This window comes from Geotrypetes seraphini, chromosome 6 (genome assembly GCF_902459505.1).
Source record: "Geotrypetes seraphini chromosome 6, aGeoSer1.1, whole genome shotgun sequence".
NCBI classification, from domain to species: Eukaryota; Metazoa; Chordata; class Amphibia; order Gymnophiona; family Dermophiidae; genus Geotrypetes; species Geotrypetes seraphini.
In genome coordinates this window covers 64,206,353-64,228,594 of record NC_047089.1, presented here as the reverse complement: position 1 = coordinate 64,228,594, position 22,242 = coordinate 64,206,353, and the positions used below count along the sequence as shown (strand labels likewise).

At 44.4% G+C, this 22,242-nt stretch overlaps 1 protein-coding gene across 3 annotated transcripts in view; it reads left to right on the top strand.

Moving 5' to 3' along the window:
• The window catches only part of LRCH1 (leucine rich repeats and calponin homology domain containing 1), a 372,824-nt gene that overhangs the window by 225,706 nt on the left and 124,876 nt on the right, over positions 1-22,242 (top strand). For all 3 annotated transcript variants that reach the window (XM_033949848.1, XM_033949847.1, XM_033949846.1), the window contains exons 3-4: positions 12,552-12,678; positions 16,385-16,490. In XM_033949848.1, coding sequence (XP_033805739.1) covers positions 12,552-12,678; positions 16,385-16,490 — 233 coding nt within the window. The remainder of the gene's footprint in view (positions 1-12,551; positions 12,679-16,384; positions 16,491-22,242) is intronic.

Genomic DNA, 22,242 nt, shown 5'->3' with positions numbered 1-22,242 from the left:
ACCCCTTACATGTCTGCCCTCTGCCGACAGCTGCCTCAAGCTGCTGCGGCCTGCATCCGCCGACAGCCGCGGCGGCCAACATCTGCCTCAGGAGAGAGAGAGAGAGAGAGAGATGCGTGTGGTAAGCGCACATGCGCACTCCTACCTGCGGGGACCTACAGCGCGTGGAAAACGGAACACGCTAGTAAGAATGCGCATGCGCGTTTAGGCTTTTATTATATTAGATAAGGGAAGGGGCTTGGTAGACAAACTCAGATAATTTATTCCAGGTATAGGGGGCAGCTAGATCTTGTGACAAATTCCTGACCTTCTTCATCATATCTTGACAGTAATTGCTGTGAGATTTCAAGTCTTCATGCTTTAATTTCTGCAGTCAGCATGCAAGGACCCACTCTTGTACAAATCTTTTAATATCTAAGATTATCAATAATGCAACCCACGTGTTCCTGTGAAATGCCAAGCGTGCCACTAATTTCTCTTTGAAGGATCCTCTGATTGTCTTGTAAGAGGTCATCAACTCTTTTCTACTGAGATTTGTCCATTGCTGCCAGTGGTTATTCGTTTCTTTGCTGATCAAACAAGTCGGCTCTTCGTGATCCACAGCTCTACATTATTTAGCCCAGCGACGCACAGTACTGACATCAGCACAGTCATCACTCACATGCAGCAGTGAATTCCAATTGGAGGGACTCCTTCAACAATCAGAAGTTCTATTATGGCACATTTATTTATTTATTATTTCTAAATTGTACCGAGGAGTGTGCGCTGCGTGCTTCCGTTGCAAAGCAATAGCAAAATAGCCTCTTCACACAGACACTTCTCAGGTATTTGATCCAGGCACTATGGCATTTAATCCAAGCTTTGAGAAAATACATGCTAAACCGCGCTTTAAGATCACAATCGGCAATGAAATTGACCCTGGAAAATACTCATAATGTACACCATAGAAACAAAACCAAGGAAGTTGACTCAATATCTCCACAAGCCACTTATTTATGCGGAGTTTATGCAGCACAAGGACAATCCATGAGCTTTCCTTTATGGACCAAAGGGACCCCTGAAGAAGACATCTTTGTCGAAACATGGACTGTGTTGGGCCCCATATTTTTTATATGTTTTTCTGTGGATTATCAAGTTGAATTTATAATAAAGTCCATCTCAGGAACATCAACTCTCCACAGTCTTTTGTTTTGGTACACCATAGAAAACCACGGATGGCAGCATTTTCTGTGGCAGGTCCAAGATTGTGGAATGCAATGCATGATTCATTAAGATTATGTGCAGACTTTAAATCCTTCAAAAAACCTTTAAATAACCATCTATTTGTAAGAGCATTTTTATAAATGAAGAGATGATATCCTTTTCCCATTGAGACTGGATTTGAAATAGCAGTTTGATGTGTTTTGATGTCTAGTGTGTTTGTTCGATTTGCTGAATTGTAGATCTTACGAATATGTTGTTTTCACTTACTTGTGAATGTGGATATTGTAACCATTTTAGAATATAAGCAGGATAGAGATTTTTAAAAGAAATAAAGAAGACAATTCAAAGAACAAGTGAAAACATTTGGTGCTGCCATGCTGCCAGCTTTGAATGAATTATTAACCCACATATGTACCATTTTTTTGCACCCTTTGGGAACTTTTATTCTGTCTTTGGACACAATTGGATATTGTTATGCAGTTGGTGTACAAATTTTGTTCTCTGGGAAATGAGGTGAAACAGAAAAGAAGAGGAATTTAAATATACGCATCTGTGTTGGGACACTGGATTGAATCCAGTGGATTCGTTCTGAACAAAGATAAGACTGAAATTTTGTGAATTTCAGGTATGATTACGCTGTTGTCACTAATAAGGTGGAAGATAAAGGGAAAAGAGGTGGTGGAGGCTTATAAAGTGAAAGATTCATTTGGTTTAGAGTTTCATATATTACTGATGGTGCAGAGGGCTTTTTTGAAGGTGAGAGATTTGAAAACATTAAATTCATTTTTTTAGAATACGAGAGTAGTGTTACAGGCCCATGTTATCCTGCTATTGGATTATTGTAAATTTTTTAAAATAAATTAACAACCTGAAACTATCCTGAATGGCCCGTGCTGCTCCCGACGCTCATAGGAACTCCATGAGCGTCGGAAGCAGAAACACTAGAAACTACTATCGCAGTTTCGTAAAAGGAGGCCTTTGACTCAATTTCCCTGTCAATCCCAGCTAGATTGGTTTATAGTTTTTCAAGAAGGCAGAGTTGTAAGTCGTTGCTGGCCCTTTATTGCCTCCCAATAAATGCTCAGATACAATTTAAATCTTTTAACTTCACTGTATAAGGCAGGGGTGGACAACTCCGGTCCTTGAGGGTCGGAATCCAGTTGGGTTTTCAGGATTTCCCCAAAGAATGTGCATGAGATCTATTTGCATGCACTGCTTTCAGTGCATATTCATTGAGGAAATCCTGAAAACTCGACTGGATTCCGGCCTTCGAGGACCGGAGTTGCCCACCTCTCGTATAGGGTGTCGAGGGAGAGTGGACCTGGCTATTTTGTGCAGAGAATCCGATGATATATTCCTCAGAAGGTGTGAAGGTGAGCTCATCAGGTCTTGGCTTCACATACAGTGAGTGAAATAATGAAGATAACTGACGTGCAAAGGCTTGGTCTGAGCATGGCCCTGAATTGTAGAACACCATGCCATTGGAGATGAGGAGAGAAGAGAATTATATGACAATTCATAAATGTCTAAAAACATGGGAGCCAATATTCAAAGCGATTTAGCCAGCTGCTGGCCACCAGTTAAATTATTTTGTCAGGGATAGCTACTAATTTTTTAACAGCACTTAACTGACTAAGTGCCACTGAATTTGGGTTAGCGCCTAACTCAAAGCTGGTAAATATTGTAATTTACCCCTTCCCTGTAAATCCTCTTGTCAGTATCTCTATTGTATTGGGGGAAGGGGGTCCCCTGATCATTTTATGTTTTAACCCACTGTTTTTAATGTTGGTAACTGCTTTGATTTGACATTTAAAAAATGTGATATATCAGATAAACTAATTGTAATACTGGCCAGAACTCATATATGTTTTGGAAGTCTGGAGGGGTCCAGTGGGCCACTGATATCAATGCTAGTGGCCAGACCTGGCCCGACATTGCACATCAGATTTAGCCAGTGATTGTCAGCACTTTAAAAGCACTGATAGCTGCTGGCTGTATATTAACAGTTTTATAGTTTTCAAGTGACCAAATTCCCTGATGCAGTGGAATAGTCGTAGAGGTGATGGAAACAAAGACTGTGCTTGAGGCACATGGGATCTCTTAGGGAGAGGAGATAGTGGATGATGTGGATGGGCAGACTGGATGGCCATTTGGCCTTTATCTGCCTTCATGTTTCTATGAGGGATCTTCAAAACGTTTCCGCACTTTTGTTTCTTTTAAACACCATTTATTAAATATCTCAAAAGCAATTTACATCACTACCTGCAAGGTGAGCCGGCTTGCCTGATCGACTTGTCACATGACCTTCTACGACACTTCCTCTTACCACCGCCCTTCTATGACACCCCCTCTTACGACCGCCCTCAAGCACATGGCCACTTAAGCGTTGAGTCAATTCTTAAGCGATCAGGTTTATCGTGTAAATGGTAATACATAAAAGTCTGTCTTCCTTTTATACGCTATCCCAAGGCCACTTAAGTGCTGAATATTGACTTCAGTGGCTGTGTGTTAGCTGGCTTAAAAATGACCAGATAGTCAAAGCTAAAGCCTACACAGGCCCCAGCTTTGAATATCCGGTAATAACTCAGTCTGCAATAAACAAAATGCTCACCACCACAAGCTGAATAGGACTGATGGTTATTTGTTAGAGGGAGTGTGGGGCGCAGTGGTTAGATTTACAGCCTTACATTACATTACGGATTTCTATTCTGCTTGTACCTTGTGGTTCTAAGCGGATTACATTGGAAGATTACTGGGCATTTCCAGGAAGTTACATTACATTGGGAGATAGCTGGACATTTCCAGGAAGTTACATTACATTGGAAGATAGCTGGACATTTCCAGGAAGTTACATTACATTGGGAGATAGCTGGACATTTCCAGGAAGATACATTGGAAGAAAGTTGGACATTTCCATGAAATTATATTACATTAGAAGGTAGTTGGTTTCAAGTTACATAGCAAGGTTTCAGGTTATTTTGTGACATAGAGAAGAAGATTCCAGCATGATGGGATTCATGTTAGGTTAGGTTAACCGAATATGTTTTTTGAATAGTAGTGTTTTTATTTCTTTTCGGAATGCTTTATAGTCTGTTGTTGTAGTCAATAGGTTGGCTATGGAGGGGTCAAGTTTCGCTGCTTTAGTAGCTAGGAGGCTGTCGTATAGTTTTTTGCGTTGGGTACCTTTGAGTGCTGGGTAGGAGAATGGTGTCTGGGTTCTCCTAATTCTGGGTGAAAGGTTTCGATTTAGGCGATTGTTTAGGTAGGTAGGCGCAGTTCCGTTTATTATTTTGTATAATAGAATGAATAATTTGAATTGGATTCTGGCTTGTATGGGTAGCCAGTGTGAGTCTAGGTAGGCATTGGTGATGTGGCCAAATTTTCCGAATGAATAGATTAGCCTGAGAGCTGTGTTCTGAACGGACTGTAGTTGTTTAATTAAGTTTATTGCACAAGGTAGGTAGAGGATGTTGCAGTACTCCAATAGTCCTAGTACAAGGGATTGGACTATGATCCTGTATTGTTCTTTGTTGAAGAATTTTCTTATTTTTCGTAGGTTACGCATGGTGAAGTATGCTTTTTGTGTTGTTTTGTTGATTTGAGTCTGCATTGAGCAGCATCTATCTATCAATAGATAGATGCACCTTAGCACCCTGAGGTTGTGGGTTCAAATCTCACGCTGCTCCTTGTGACCCCAGGCAAGTCACTTAATCTCCTCATTGCCCCAGGTACACTGGATAGAGGTTGAACTCACTGGATAGATAGGGAAATATGATAAAGTATCTGAATGTAAACCACTTAGGATATATGTGGTATATAAATAAAACAGAAATAAGAAGAGATTGGATATGTAGCTATAGATAACATCTGGACTTCTAGATTTGTAGATGCTGTTCTCTATGGGTCATTTTATTTAATTTTATTATAATATTTTAAATGGTGTTTTATTGTGGGGTTTGATAGACCAAACAAGGGGCCTCTTTACCTTGCTGTGCTTGGAAGTTATCCATTCTTGGTTCGGCTGGAGCAGAATTCATATTCCTAAGAGTTGCTGAAATCAGCACCATTGTTAATGCTGTGAAAGCCTTTCCTCTTAAGCTTCCTGCATGCTCTAACCTTCCTGTCACTTTCCGTTGTTGGTGCAGTGTGTGTATAGGTGTGAGTTGTTTTCTTAACAGGATGTGTTTTGTTATATCTTAGCTACTTTCATTCATCATTGTAAACATTTCTTGTGCAGTGTTTTTTCCTAATAATATTTCAAATTTCATGCATAACAATAGGAAAAGCATATTGGTTAAATAAAACATGATCATTTGCATAAAACAAGACGACAGATATTCTAAAGTGTCCCAGAAGAAGAGGGTGGCAGATACAAGAAACAAAAATTAGTAGAAACACTATGAAGTAATCAGGCTCTACTGTCAGTGATCCTAGCGTTGCTTCAGGATGGGCCCGAGAGCAGCCTAGCGGTTGACTCCCTCAAAGTACAGGTGGCAACCCTCTCGTGCTTTAGGGCTCGAGCAGAAAAAGTTTCTTTAGCTTCAAATCCTGATGTAGCCAGATTTTTGAAGGGAGCGATGTGGCTGCATCCTCCTGTGTGATTTGGAAAGTTAACATTGTTCTGCTTTCGCTCAGCAAGGCTCCGTATGAGCCTTTGCAAGAGGCATTGCTGATGGATCTTACCATTAAAATGTTGTTTTTTTTTCTACTAGCTGTCGCCTTAGAGCGAAGGGTCTTGGAGCTGCAGGCTCAGTTTTATGGAAGCTAGATTCTCGCTGCGCATGGTACCTTCCATTTTGTCAAAAGTAGTCTTGGGCTTCCACGTAAATCAGGAAGTCTGGCTACCCACATTCTATTCTGTAAATTTGAAGTAAAAGGATGGAGTTGCTGGAAGTTAGGAGAGTTCTTCTTCATTACTTCAAGATGACGAATGAGTTTCGTCTTTCAGATCATCTTTTTGTACTAACGAATCCTAGCTATTTGAGAAGCCGGCTTCTAAAGCTTTCATTTTAAGATGGATTTATAAGGCTGTAGGGTGTGATAAGCAACTATTTATTTCTCTGAGGGCACACTCTATGAGGAGTGTGTCTTCTTCATGGACGGAGTCTCGGGCAGTACTGCCGAAAAGATTTGTAGGGCGGCTATGTGGCCCACTCTTCATACTTTCACAAAAATTTACAGAGTGGATATGGCGGTACGAATGGATGCCGCTTTTGGGTCCTTGGTACTAGCAGGCTCATCTGCCCTGTCCTAGACTCATGGGAACTGCTTTGGTACGTCCCATTGGTTCAAGCTCATATATCTTTTGCACTAGAAGGGAAGATTAAGTTCTTACCTCGATAATCTTTCTAGTAGAAAGGCACAGATTTCTATTTGGCCTGTTTACTGTCTCAGATGTGTATGTTTTCTAGATGCTTGACCTTCTGTCAAACAGGCTTGAGGAGTGATGAATACCCGGAAGGTATGCAAAGTGTCCAGAGGTATCCTTCTCAAGAGGAGAGGTTGATAAATAGTTCTCTTCTGTTCTAAGAAAAACAAAAAAAGAGAAACCTAAGAGATTTAGTAAATAGGAGGGTGTGGGAATCACTTAAGTGTTAGTTCTAGTTGAACTCAGGTAGATGGCTTGTTGAATTCCACTTTGTTTTCATGTTGCTATTGGCACTGCTTTTCTTTAATTGTATTTTTGTTTAATGACACAGCAGACTTGGCTTGATTGTGGAGTTCCCTGTGCCCCTCCTCTTTCTTTCTCCTTTCTTAGTAGTTGTCAACTGCTTTGGTACGAACTGAAGAGCACAAACACAAAGAGCAGAGATAGAGGAGATGGTGCTGAAAAAGGTAGATAATGCTTTCTACACAACTCGCGATTAGATGTGAATAACCCAGTGGTTCAAGACTCATATACCTTTCTACTAGAAAGAAGATTATCGAGGTAAGAACCTAAACTTCTCTTTGTTTCTCATGTGAGTAGGGATACCAGATGTCCGGGTTTCCCCGGACATGTCCTCTTTTTAAGGACTGTGGCGGGAGTCTGGGTGGCTTTTTAATTTTATAACTTTTGTCCAAGGAAACCAGACATCTAGTACCCCCTAAGCAGCTTGCACACCTATCCGGAGTTCTCCTTCCCTACCACTCCACACCTATTCAGAGTGGTCTCCCCCCACCCACCCCCTGCACAGGATCCGGTGCCTGCTCACCCGGCGCTGCTGTAAGTCTTTAGGCCTTCGGCAACCTGGAAGCTCCTCCTCTACTACTACTTCCTGTCCTCACACAGGCAGAAAGCAATAGCAGAAAGAAAGCTTCTGGGTCACCAAAGAAGTCTTACAGCAGCACTGGGTAAGCAAACACCAGATCCCATGGGAGGGGGAAATGCTTCACCTCGGGGATGGGGAGAAAAAGGGAAGGAAAGTTGCCAGACCTCCAGGGGAGGGAATGGAAGGGGCAGATAAAGATGCAAGACCACAGGGGAAAGGGAAGGAGAGAGATGTCAGACCATTGGATGAAGTGTTATTGGTGTCATGGCCCCAAGTAGGAAGATATTTGTCGCTAGTTTGTCCAAGTTTTGGAAGGCAGCTCGGGGCTGCATCTGGAGGGCCTCTGCACATGTGCAGATGTCGACATGATAACATCACATTTGTGCGCATGAGTGTGATGTCATTGCATTGACGTCCACGCATGCACAGAGGTAGGGTTACCATATTTTGGGCCACAAAACCCCGGACACATGGCCCTACTTCCGACTCCAACATGTTCCACCTCCAGCCCACCCAGTTCCGCCTCTAGCCCTGCCCTGTTCCACCTTCAGCCCCGCCCCAATCCAGCCTCACAAAGTCTTCTCTCTTCTTCCCCAACGAGCCCGGCTGGAGGACCTGGAGCATGTGCGAATGTGTGTGACGTTATCCGCACATGCTCAGAGGCCCTCCAGATGCAGCTGGAGCTCGTCGGGATTTTTCCAAAACCCTGACACACTGCCGGGTTTTGGAAAGTCCATCCGAGCACCTGGACAGTCCTCTAAAAAGAGGATATGACCAAGTTTTATAAGAACATAAGAATAGCCTTACTGGGTCAGACCAATGGTCCATCAAGCCCAGTAGCCCTTTCTCATGGTGGCCAATCCAGGTCACTAATACTTAGCCAAAACCCAAGGAGAAGCCATATTCCATGCTACTGATTCAGGGCAAGCAGTGGCTTCCCCCATGTCTTTCTCAATAACAGACTATGGACTTTTCCTACAGGAACTTGTCAGGCATCTGGTAAACCTAGGCAGAGGCTCTCTAGGCGCGGGTCAAAACTTAGGGAAGGAGACAGGTTCATGTTGGGGCTGGGCTGGGGGCAGAATGGGGTGGGGCCAGGGATGAAATGGGGCAGGGCTGGGGGGGGTAAGGCTGGGGCAGAATGGGGCGGGGCCATATGTCCTCTTTTTTTAAAGAGGAAATCTGATAACCCTACATATGGGGCTCTCTGCTATTTGTCATCTTCTCTCATTTCTTACCCAAAGAAGAAGGTATTGCCTTTGAAAGCTAGTCCAAAAATGTATTGTTCGTTGGAAAAGGTATCTATTATTTACTTTTTTTGTTTTGCTTTATTTCTATTTAGTACCTTAAAAAGACCTCCTAAGTGTTCTCAACTTCTATTCTCTTCGGCAGCCACCCTGTGATTTGTTGTTTCTGTAACTGCAAGGAGCAGGTGTTGATGCAACATGGGGAAAGGGCTATGAGCCCTCCCACTTGGCCAGGAAAGGAGGAGTGGACCCAGTACCCTGCTTCCTTTACCATCCCCATTGTGGGCTCAGAAGTGACTCAGTGTGTAGTACTTCTCTTCAGTCAGTTTTCCTATCAATTAAAGTTTTGTTGTGCTTCTGCAGTGTGTGTGTGTGTGTTTGTATGGGGTGGGGGGGAAGTCTGTGCTTGTATTATCTGCTGTATTGTTCGCCCACTACTTATGAGGAATTTAGAAAACGTCTGAAAACACACCTGTTCCTAAAGTATCTAGACAACTGATCCTCTCTTCTCTCTCCCCTCTATAGCGATTAACTTGTTCTATTGATCACTCTCTCCTCAAAAATGGATTTCCTGTCCTATTACCGGTAACCCTCTTTCTTCCTCCCCTCTTAAAGTCAGTCAATTTGTACCTTTGCTTAATCTTTGTAAACCGCATAGAACTTCACGGTATTGCGGTGTATAAGCTGTTATTATTATTGTAAGAGTTCTGAAGTGTATGTTGAAGTGGTTATGTTGATGGAATAAAGGGAAGGTGTGAAGTATATCTGAGTACCGTATTTTCACGCAAATAACGCGCACCCGTATAAAACGCGCACACTGGTATAGCGCGCAGAAATCACGATGATATGTACAAAAACTTTGGTATACCGCGCTCACTGGTATACCGCGCATGCTGCCCGACGCTCCTTTCGCCCGCCCTGACTTTCCGTGCGCTGTCCCGACTCTCCGTTCACCCCCCCTGACTTCCGTGCACTGTCCCCCCTTGAAGGTCTGTCCCCATCCTGAAAGCCTGATGCCCCCCCGACGTCCGATACATCCCTCCCCCCGAAGGACCGCCGACTCCCCAACAATATCGGGCCAGGAGGGAGCCCAAATCCTCCTGGCCACGGCGACCCCCTAACCCCACCCCGCACTACATTACGGGCAGGAGGGATCCCAGGCCCTCCTGCCCTCGACGCAAACCCCCCTCCCCCAACGACCGCCCCCCCAAGAACCTCCGACCGCCCCCCCAGCCGACCCGCGACCCCCCTGGCGACCCCCACGACCCCCCCACCCCCCCTTCCCCGTACCTTTGGTAGTTGGGCCAGAAGGGAGCCCAAACCCTCCTGGCCACGGCGACCCCCTAACCCCACCCCGCACTACATTACGGGCAGGAGGGATCCCAGGCCCTCCTGCCCTCGACGCAAACCCCCCTCCCCCCAACGACTGCCCCCCCCAAGAACCTCCGACCGCCCCCCCCAGCCGACCCGCGACCCCCCTGGCGACCCCCACGACCCCCCCACCCCCCTTCCCCGTACCTTTGGTAGTTGGCCGGACAGACGGGAGCCAAACCCGCCTGTCCGGCAGGCAGCCAACGAAGGAATGAGGCCGGATTGGCCCATCCATCCTAAAGCTCCGCCTACTGGTGGGGCCTAAGGCGCGTGGGCCAATCAGAATAGGCCCTGGAGCCTTAGGTCCCACCTGGGGGCGCGGCCTGAGGCACATGGTCGGGTTGGGCCCATGTGCCTCAGGCCGCGCCCCCAGGTGGGACCTAAGGCTCCAGGGCCTATTCTGATTGGCCCACGCGCCTTAGGCCCCACCAGTAGGCGGAGCTTTAGGATGGATGGGCCAATCCGGCCTCATTCCTTCGTTGGCTGCCTGCCGGACAGGCGGGTTTGGCTCCCGTCTGTCCGGCCAACTACCAAAGGTACGGGGAAGGGGGGTGGGGGGGTCGCCAGGGGGATCGCGGGTCGGCTGGGGGGCGGTCGGAGGTTCTTGGGGGGGGGCGGTTGTTGGGGGGGAGGGGGGTTTGCGTCGAGGGCAGGAGGGCCTGGGATCCCTCCTGCCCGTAATGTAGTGCGGGGTGGGGTTAGGGGGTCGCCGTGGCCAGGAGGGTTTGGGCTCCCTTCTGGCCCGATATTGTCGGGAAGTCGGCGGTCCTTCGGGGTGGGGGTGCGAGTGGTCCTGCCGGGGGGGGGGATGTATCGGACGTCGGGGAGTCGGCCGGGCAAGAGGGCTTGGGCTCCCTCTTGCTCCGATCGTGGGTGCGGGTGGGAGCGCGTGCGAGCGGTCGTTCGGGGTGGGGGTGCGAGCGGTCCTGCTGGGGGGGTGAATCGGGCGTCGGGCGGGGTGGGAACTATGTTTTAAAACTTTTGTATACCGCGCTCACGCATATAACACGCGAGGGGTATGCGCGGTAGGTAAAAACGCGTATAACGCGCGCGTTATATGCGTGAAAATACGGTAGTTTAGTTTCTGTGGTAAAGAATTGCTTGTATGCTGTCTGGTGCTAAAAATAGGAAACTGAGAGTTAGCCCTGCTTCTAATTTTATAGTGCTGTAATACAATTCTTATGGTCCTGGGGGATATGTACTTCCACGTGTGTGTCCTGTGTGTGTTTTTATGGTACAAACCAAAGAAATTTGACCCCAGGGAATCCACAGAGAGAAAAGTCCAAGAGAAACCAAAAAAGCAATGTGGAGAGACGATGATCCTGAAATGGACTTTAATTGAAGATCCAAATGTACATAAAAAAAACCAAGTTCCAAATAAACAATCCACATAAAAGGTTTAAGTCCACATAAAAATCAAAAGGACCTAATAGGCTGATGGTGCACAACCATGACTTCTCTGGCTCGCAGCCGTTTGCTTAACTGTTGAATCTTGTTTCCTGTCCCACCTTGTTGTATTTGGTGTGTCTGTTTTCTTTTGAGTTTTATTAGTTATGTTGTACCTGGAAGGAGGACCCGGGGGGGGGGGGGGTTTTTTTTTGGGGGGGTTGGTTTGGGGTTGGGGTGGGGTTCTTCGGGGGGGCATGATCTGTGGGGTTTGGGGTATGTAATTTTGAAAATGTTGAACTAGTCTGCACTTTGTTTTGTTCTTCTATTTGGTGCTTCAGCTTAGCTCAATAAAATATATTTGAACAATAGGCTGATGGCGCAGGACCCAACACGGTCCGCGTTTCGACAAGGTGTGTTCCTCAGGGGTCCCTAAGGGTCCTATGGTGATGAATACTTGGAGAAACTGGTTTGTGGAAAATCAAACGCTGCTGGAACATAAGGCAATGTGTTTTTATGGTAGCATTCACCTTCCAGAAGCCAAATTTATTTGTGTGGGTTGAGGCTATAGTTTCTGTGTTTAGGAAATCCGATATACTATCAGAGTGGCGGTTGCTGCGTTGTACGCTCCCTTCCACCCAGCACCACGCAATAGTAAATTGTTTGTCTTCACTTTCTTGCTATGACTCACCGGAAATAAAAATATTTAAACTAAATAAAAAATACTCCTTCGGTAGGAGAGTGCATATTGGAGCTCAGCCACAAGCATCTGTGTTCAATTGGATACTGTGGACATTTCACATCCCTTTGATCATCCATGAGGTCAGCCTGACTATTACTGTAGTAAGAAAATAGATCTTAAGATTTTAATATAGCATAAAGTAATTATCATAAAGGCTGCTACCTAGCCCTGTGTGGAACATTTTTTTTACGTAGCCTTGTTAAACAATGTTTTGCTCAATTTATTCCTGTTCCTGTGCTTGTCATGAAATTTTTGCAGTATTGTCTAGAGGCCATGATAGCTTGATAGAAATAAAACACTGGCGGCCTGTTCTGATTTTTAATGTTTGCCCTTCTGCTTTCTCTGTTACAGTCGGAATCAGCTCTCCTGTTTGCCAGCCTGCCTGTGTGGTCTTCCCTTAAGAGTTTTAATCTGCAGTAATAATAAGCTAGGATCCCTTCCCGAAGAGATCGGCCAGCTACAGCAGTTAATGGAGCTGGTATGTTACTGATTAGGCAGTTGACATGTTTGCTTTTTTTTTGGGGGGGGAGGGAGGGAATGGAGGCCTTTCTGTATTAGGTGATTAAAGTAAAGACAAAGAGACCACTATTTAAGGCCACTTGTGCTGTCAGCAGCAGGGCCAACTTCATAAGTAGTTTTTAAAATGCAATTCAGTGCCATTTGAATGGATAATTTTGGACGTATAACTAGTTATTTGGCAGAATTATCTGTTTGAAAAGGCAGCGAGATTTGGAACAGTCCAGGGGTGGTGCCACTTAGACTTATATGGGTCAGTGTTCAAAGCATTTATCTAAATAAGTTCTGCTGCCCAGGATTTTCAGAGGTACTATCCGGACAGTACGCCGGAATATTCTTACAGATCACATCTGCACTATGGGGCCAAATCCATAAATTGGAGCCACGATGAAGGCACTACAATGGGCCAGTTCTGTAAAGGTAGTTAAGTTCACCAAGCTACTATAAAACACTAGCGAGAAGCAAGGTCAATGTCTGGTGGAAGTTGACCTTCCAGTGTGCCATGCTATGCGTACAATTAATAGTATTGTATAAGTTGTGCTTTTGTTACTTGGTGACATGCCCATGGCCCACCCATGCGCTACCCACATGTAGTCATGTGTTAAGTGACTTTGGCGTGTACCTGTTAGAAAGGCACTTAGCACGTTTATGCATAAATACTAATTATTGGCGCCTTTGACATGTAAGTGCTAGCATTCTATAAACTGCATGCGCATTTGGCAGCGACTTCATTAAATGGCACTCAAAATTTGGTGCAAAAAAAAATAAAATCGGTGATGAATGGTATTCTATAATGGGCTTTCCAAGATCGGTGCCCTTTATACATACTGCCAGGATCCATGCCCTTGGGTGAGAGGGGTGATATAACAGGGGTGCACCAACTGAAACCAGGTGTTAAATCCAAGCGCACAATTTGAGTGTGGATCTGCGTTATTCTATAAAACTGAGTGCATTTTAAGGGAACGCTCCTGACCTGCACATACCCCTTCATAAGAACATAAGAATAGCCTTACTGGGTCAGATCAATGGTCCATCAAGCCCAGTAGCCCGTTCTCAAGGTGGCCAACCCAGGTCACTAGTACCTGGCCAAAACCCAAGGTGTAGCAATATTCCATGCTACCAATACAGGGCAAGCAGTGGCTTCCCCCATGTCTTTCTCAATAACAGACTATGGACTTTTCCTCCAGGAACTTGTCCAAATCTTTCTTAAAACCAGCTATGCTATCCGCTCTTACTACAGCCTCTGGCAACGCGTTCCAGAGCTTAACTATTCTGAGTGAAAATTTTTTTCCTCCTATTGGTTTTAAAAGTATTTCCCTGTAACTTCATCGAGTGTCCCCTAGTCTTTGTCATTTTTGATGGAGTGAAAAATCGATTCACTTGCACCCAGGGCCCACACTTGTACCCATGGCCACACTTGTACCCATGGCCACACACCCCCTTTATAGATCCTCATAGAGACACACAGGTGCCATTCTATCAATGTGTGCATGTATTTTCATGTGAATTTGCCATTTGTTTGCCCTGTTTCATTACATTACATTACATTAGTGATTTCTATTCCGCTTGTGCCTTGCGGTTCTAAGCGGATTACAAGTTAGAAGACTGGACATTTCCAGTAGCATTGCAGTACATATAAACAAGAATGCGTTAAGTTACAATTGTTGTTCTGGACTTTTCCAGGATAAATTGGTAGTAGATAGTAGATAGTGATAGGTTGTTTAGACGAATAGAGATAATATTGTCCGGATTCTGTTGTTTAGACGAGTAGAGATAATACTGTCCGGGTGTTTCTGGTGGTGGTGTTTGGGTAGTCATGAGAGCATGGCTTGAATCCATCAGACCACTTTTCTGTGCTGAATTTTCAGTACAGAAGTAGTGCCTAATGTTCAGCACCATATAGAAAATTCATAAGAACCTACGAATAGCCATACTGGTCCATCTAGCCCAGTATCCTGTTTCCACAATGGTCAAACCAAGTCACAAATACCTGACAAAAAACGAAATAGTAGCAATATTCCATGCCACCTATTCCAGGGCAAGCAGACTATGGACTTTGCTTCCAAGAACATCACCAAACCTTTTTGAAACCCAGTTATGCTAATCACTGTAACCTCATCCTCTGGCAACAAGTTCTAAAGCACAAATACTCCTTTGAGTGAAAAAAAATATTTCCTCCTATTGTTTTTAAAAGTAGTTCCCTGTAACTTCATTGAGTGTCCCTTAGTCTTTGCAATTACTCGATGGAGTAATGGAGTCTTTGCAATTTTCGATGGCACCTAATAGTAGGTGCTAACTTATAGGATGGATGGGTATGCGTTCGGTGGTGGAGTGGAGAATGGGCAGAGCTATAATTTGAAAATGTCTAAGCTAGATGCTTCATATCATAAGGGCTGAATATTTACCTTAGTGTTGCTTCGCTGTGATTAGGGGGATATGCAGGTTTTGGTGGGTCAGGCTTAGTGCACTTTGCCTGGCTCTGTAGAAGATCAGGTCTCAAGATTTGCTTTAGGCTCCTGCTATTGGTTGGGTAGATGGTGATGCATCATTGTATGCAACACTGCTGTCATAGTGACCCCTACTGGCCATCTAAAGAGCCACATTAGAATTAATCTTTGATTGCCCTTGGTCAGAAAAACTTGGGGCTCCTTTTACTAAGGTGTGTTAGCGTTTTTAGCGCACACATGAAATTACCGCACACTACATCGTGCGGTACGCTTCTAGAATAACGCCAGCTCAATGCTGGTGTTAAGGTCTAGCACGCGTGGCAATGTAGCGCGGGCTATTCCGCACGTTAAGGCCCTAACACACCTTAGTAAAAGGAGCCCTTGATTTAAATCGTGCCCATGACATTATGAATGGATGAATGGAATTCCTTTACCAAAAAAATGTAAACATTGCATGAATATACAACCTCATGCTACATAATTAAAAAAATAATCCTTTATTCCATGATGAATAACTTTTGGACTATAATGTATCTTAAATAGAAAACTTACTTCAAAAAAGCATTTAATTTAAAAAAAATTCAATTTAAATAAAAAAATCTGATTAAAATGTTAAATCATTGATTTTTATCAACCCTGATCTTAACCCTTCTTCTCTGGAAAGTTACAGTAGAACTGTTAAGTTTCTGAATATCCATATTCCTATATGAATATTCACATTGGTGTTTATGAATAAACATTAATATTGGGCTGTTTGTATCAACTCCAGTGTCTTTATGTTCCTTGAAGCTTCCCAGTGACCCTACACCTATGAGGGGCCACTGAAAAGTTCTCAGCCCAACCAAGAAGGGAATAACTTACAAGTTATTCCACAATTTTCTTGACACTTTTTGTTTCATCTCATTCCACACTTTTCATTTCAGTGATATGAGATGAAATGAAAAGTGTCAAGAAAAGTGTGGAATAACTTGTAAGTTTCATAGCTCCACATCATTCTCTTCTTGGTTGGGCTGAGAACTTTTCAGTTGTCCCTCATACTTAGATACATAGATATTACAATAGGCTTCCACATCAGAAGACAGAGAGAACTTTGAACTTGATATTAGCGGTATATAAGTAGCGGTATATAAGAAATAAATTACATTACATTACATTGATCTTCAGAATTGCTGAACAGTAGGTAGCAGGTAGCTCACCTTTTTCATGTTGACTTTCTTATAGGATATCAGTTGCAATGAAATCACAGCCTTGCCGCAGCAAGTTGGCCTGCTGAAATCTTTAAGAGACCTCAGTGTCAGAAGAAATTACCTCAAAATTTTACCACAAGGTAACACTTACTGTTCTCTCGGTCTTTTGAGAACTGCATAAATTGTCTCTATACTTTGAGATGTGTCTTGAACTGTAAGAAAACCTAAATTGGGTATTTCTTCAAAAAAGAAGGCATGTACAGGGATGGAGTTTAAGTGGAGCATGGTTAGAGTTGTAATGTATACACCTAGTCCATAAGATAGACACATATCTGCATAAAATACGTGCAAGCGATCTGCAAGATCCAGAATTGTCTCCAATTTATCTTTCCCCCCACTTTGAATTATACAGACCTTCAAGGGAAACTAGAAGATTTCATTTATTTACCTATTGCAAGGTAAAAGCTTGTCAATATAAGACTTTTTTAGATAGGACATTGGCGTTTCAAGCAGGTAAACTGCAATCTTGGGTAGGTGAATGTATCCATCAAGCTTTGTCTTACTGTTCTTTTCGAAAATTAGTTAAAACCACTTTGACAGATTTATTACCTAAATTAAGAGTTTTTAAGATTGTAATTAGTGTATTCATTGTGCGATTGTACTTTTGCTGATTGCCCAGTTTCTCTTTTGTGTAAACCGCCTAGAATTGCTGGTGATGGCGGTATAGAAGAATAAAGTTATTATTGTTATTATTATTATTAGAACATCGAAGAAATAGAGCAAACCAACGTAAAAGCTTTTAGAGAGTGTTTTATGCTTTTAGAGCTCCTTCTCCAAAGCCACGGTAGAGGTTTCTACCATGGGTTGGTGAGATAAATGTTCTGATGCTCATAGGAATTCTATGAGCGTTGGAGGATTTACCTTGCTGGCCCACGTTGGAAACCTCTACCACAGCTTTGCAAAAGCCAGTGTTAAACTGTTTGCAGTGAATACATTTTATAAAAGTTCATTACGCTAGCCTGCTCTATTTCTTCACCATGCTGACATTTATATCTTCTCTCAAGCAGGTGTAATGGCCACACCTTCATCATAGAGTTTCTGCTAATATTTTTTAAACTCACATTGGTACCTATGGGGGCAATTCTGTAACAGGGCACCTACAGTTAGGCATACCAATGCCATAGTGCACTTACACACAAGGGCTGCTATTTTGTGCACTTATACTTGCAAAGAACATGTGATTACACATGCCCTGTTATAGCATTGCCCATCATTGGGAGAATTCAGTAAAGGTCACTTGGAGTTAGGTACCAGGATGATGTGCACTAAGCTCAAAGGGCCGGATTCTATAAAAGGCGTCTACATTGTATACGCTGCTTGGCACAGTTGTCAATCAACCATTTATAGAATCACACCTAGCGGCGCCTAAGCAAATGTAGGTGTCGCTAGGTGTCCTAGACATAGGTGCTGCTGTTTTAGGCCATCATTTCACTCGCTTAATTTGGCAGTGCCTATGTTGGATGCCTAACAATGCCTATCTCAACCACACCTATTCTCCACCCATTAACCACACCTACTGTTTGAGATAGGCGTCGTTAGGCGTCCTTAGGCATGGGAGGGATCCTCCACTTAAGCGTTGCTAGGCGTCCTAAGAGTTTGGTGTTGAAATCTTAAATTGTTTAATTAATTGGTTTGTTTGTTTTTTGATTGGCTGAAAACCGGCATGGTCACGCCGATTTAGCCAATTAAAAAATAAGTTAGGCGCAGATCCCGAACTTAGGCGTTGCTAGATGGTGGCAATTAGGGCACCTAGAAGCACCTCATGTAGGCACCATTTATAGAATATGGCCCAAATTTTGTAACAACAGCAGAACTGCCTTAAAGAATACTACCGTATATACTGAAATATAAACCGATCCGAATATAAACTGAGGTAATCTTTTTCCCCAAACTACCTAAGGATGAGGACACACACAATCAACAACCACCTCTAAATGTGCCGTAAATGGAACAACCGGGGGTCTTTGGGACACTGCAAGGCCACACATACAGCACTCACTCAACCACAATCTGAAAGAAAAGAGACACAGAAAAAAAGTGGAGAAAAAGCCTCAGTTAAGCTTCTTATAGCAAAAAACTCCATTTTTGTGTCTCAAGTATGTTAAATATTCAGTGGTGGAAAAAATACAGCACAATAGCAGCCCCCCAAAAAAACCACCTCACAAAAAGCACGCCAAGAATTTCACAAATTCATTGTGTGGAAAAAGTCTGCACTCCAGTGAAACAGTCATAACATTGCAACATGAGCAAAGAGAGCAGAAAAAGACTTAGCTGCCAATGGTGTGCTTTTTGTGAGAGTTTTTTTTTGGGGGGGAGGGCTGCTATTGTGCCTTAAATCTTCGGACAGCTGCCGCGCAGCGTCCATGAGCAGGCCTGTCCCTGGAAGTAGAATGAAGGGTTCTGGGCAGGCCTGCTGTTTGATGCTGCATGGCAGCTGTCTGAAGATATAAAACCATAACACCGCAAGATGGGAGGGAGGACAGGCAACAACCAGCGACTGAAAATTTTTGGGGAGGCCATGGCCCCTCTGGCCTCCCTCGTTCCGACGCCTATGGGGGCATGCATCACTATTTGTTCCCGTGATATTGCATTGTATGTAGAGTCTAGCTTCTTGGTGGTTAAGTTTAACTTTTGTCTACATATTTCTAATTTTAGTTTGTGATTATTTATTGCATACGAGGCGAGTGTATATCTATGTTCTATGCATATGAAAAAGACCTGGTCTTCTGTTAGCAATCACTGTGCAGGATTAATCTGTACTATTCGTTCTTGTTTAGTTTTACAATGGGTGCTGTATTGATGTTCTAGTGCTCACTGCAATGTCTAAGATACAGTGGTACCTCGGTTTACGAGTGCACCAGTTTGCGAGTGTTTTGCAAGACGAGCAAAACATTCGCAAACTTGGTGCCTCGTAAACCGAGCTTGCCTTGCTGTACGAGCGCCCCCCCCCCCCCCCTGGTGATCCAGCATCCCCCCCAGCAATCCAGCATCCCCCCCGCTCGCATTGCCCCCCCTCCACCGCGATCCTACTTTCCCCCCCCCCCCCCGAGCAGTCAATGACACCCTTTAACGACTTGGCACCAGTGCCGGTGCCCGAAGATCCTCCCTCTTCTGGCACGGCCTGGGCTGGGCGGTGCGTTGGAGATCCTCCTTCTTCTGGGCTGAGCTGGGCTGGACTGGCTTTGAGCATTTGCGCATGCTCAAAGCCTTCTGGTCTCGCTCTCAATCTCAGAGAGAGCGAGACCAGAAGGCTTTGAGCATGCGCAAATGCTCAAAGCCAGTCCAGCCCAGCCCAGAAGAAGGAGGATCTCCGACGCACCGCCCAGCCGCGCTAGAAGAGGGAGGATCTTCGGGCACCGGCACTGGTGCCAAGTCGGGTAAAGGGTGTCATTGACTGCTCGGGAGGGGGAAAGTAGGTTCGCGGTGGAGGGGGGGCAACGCGAGCGGGGGGGATGCTGGTTCGCAGGGGGGGAAGCTGGATCGCGGGGAGGGGTTTGGAACAGCGTCTGATTCCTCAAGGGGGGGGGGGAATGGAGCAGCGCCGGTAGCCTCGTGGAGGGGGGGGGGGGAGGAGGTGGAACCAATCAAAGCAGTTTCCCTTACTTCCTATGGGGAAACTTGCTTTGATATACGAGCAATTTGGTTTACGAGCATGCTTCTGGAACGAATTATGCTCGTAAACCAAGGTTCCACTGTACTTCCTTTTCCTATGTACAACCTTGTTGTGTGAATCATGGACTATTGCTAAAAATAATGTTTTCATATATAGAGGAGAGTGTTAAAAAATGATTGGCCCTGGGTGTCAAATATATTAGGTACACCACTGTGGTCACCTGATCTACTGGTGCGTGTGTATAGCTCAGTTTGAGAGGGTCTGGGGGTGTGGATGCCCTCCTTTTTGTCTTCACAAATATTGTAACCCTATCCTCGCTTCATTTTTGTGCTGTTTATGTTCCATCCATATGTTCTCTTCCATTTTCTGGAAACTAATAATTGCAGGTTTCACCTAGGTAGGGTTGCCAGTTGGCTCTAGGGCAGGCGGGTTTAGTGTTGGTTTTACTTCCTTGCTTGTGCACACTTGTAATCTTATTGTTTGGGAAATTAAGGAAAACATCTGCAGCAGAAGGTCATCCAGACAAGGAGGGAAAACCAGGCTGGGATTAACTAGAGCTGGTCGGCAATCCTATACATAGCTTTACTGAAGCTCTTGTTGCTGGTATCCTTTAGGGACGTGCAGTCGATAGGGTGCATGTGGCTGATGAGAGTGTATTCCTTAAAAATTTAATTAAGAACATAAGCAATGCCTCTGCTGGGTCAGACCTGAGGTCCATCGTGCCCAACAGTCCGCTCATGTGGCGGCCCAACAGGTCCAGGACCTGTGCAGTAATCCTCTATCTATACCCCTCTATCCCCTTTTCCAGCAGGAAATTGTCCAATCCTTTCTTGAACCCCAGTACCGTACTCTGCCCAATTACACTCTCTGGAAGCGCATTCCAGGTGTCCACCACACGTTGGGTAAAGAAGAACTTCCTAGCATTTGTTTTCAGTCTATCCCCTTTCAACTTTTCTGAATGCCCTCTTGTTCTTTTATTTTTCGAAAGTTTGAAGAATCTGTCCCTCTGTACTCTCTCTTTGCCCTTCATGATCTTGTAAGTCTCTATCATATCCCCTCTAAGTCTCCTCTTCTCCAGGGAAAAGAGACCCAGTTTCTCCAATCTCTCAGCGTATGAAAGATTTTCCATCCCCTTTATCAGACGCGTCGCTCTCCTCTGAACCCTCACGAGTAACGCCATGTCCTTCTTAAGGTACGGCGACCAATATTGGACGCAGTACTCCAGATGCGGACGCACCATCGCCTGATACAATGGCAGGATAACTTCTTTCGTTCTGGTTGTAATACCCTTCTTGGTTATGCCTAGCATTCTGTTTGCCTTTTTAGCGGCCGCTGCGCACTGTGCCGTCGACTTCATTGTCATGTCCACCATTACCCCCAAGTCCCTTTCTTGGGTACTCTCATTTAATAACATCCCTCCCATCGTATAGTTGTACCTCGGGTTTCTGTTTCCCACATGTAATACTTTACATTTCTCAACGTTGAACTTCATCTGCCATCTCGTCGCCCATTCCCCTAATTTGTTCAAGTCCCTTTGCCATTCTTCGCAGTCCTCTTTAGTCCGAGCTCCACTAAATAGTTTGGTGTCGTCCGCAAATTTTATTATCTCGCACTTCGTCCCTGTTTCTAGATCCCACTAAGGGGTATATTCATCAAGCAGCATTTAACGTGCCTTAAGCGAATTAGCCAACGTTAAATATTAAACCCCAAATTCTATAAAGTCCATCTAAAGTTAGGCTCCTGCATTGGTGTGGCTAATGTTGGCGCCTAATTTACCCCCTTTTATGGAACCGTTTTAGTGGTTGTTGGGTTTTTTCCCCATTATTTATTTATTGTTTTCAATTATACAATCAAGTATAAACTTGTACAGAAAGGAAATTAAGGATGTTTTTAGCACCCGCAGCATTTTAGCGCGCACTAAATCCATGCTACGTGGCTAGAACTAACACCAGCTCAATGCTGGCGTTAAGGTCTAGCGTGCGTGGCAATTTAGCACGTGCTATTCCGCGCTTTAATGCCCTAATGCGGCTTAGTTAAAGGAGCCCTAAGTGTGAAAATCTTTACATACCAAATTAAAACAAGAAAAGAAAAGTACATGCTGAAATTCAACTCAAGTCCTCTAACAAATCTAGAATCCAAGATTTAACATAAAGGGATATAAATAATATGAATAAAAATAAAGAAGAAGAGACACGACTAATCTGTCTGAACTCAAGAAT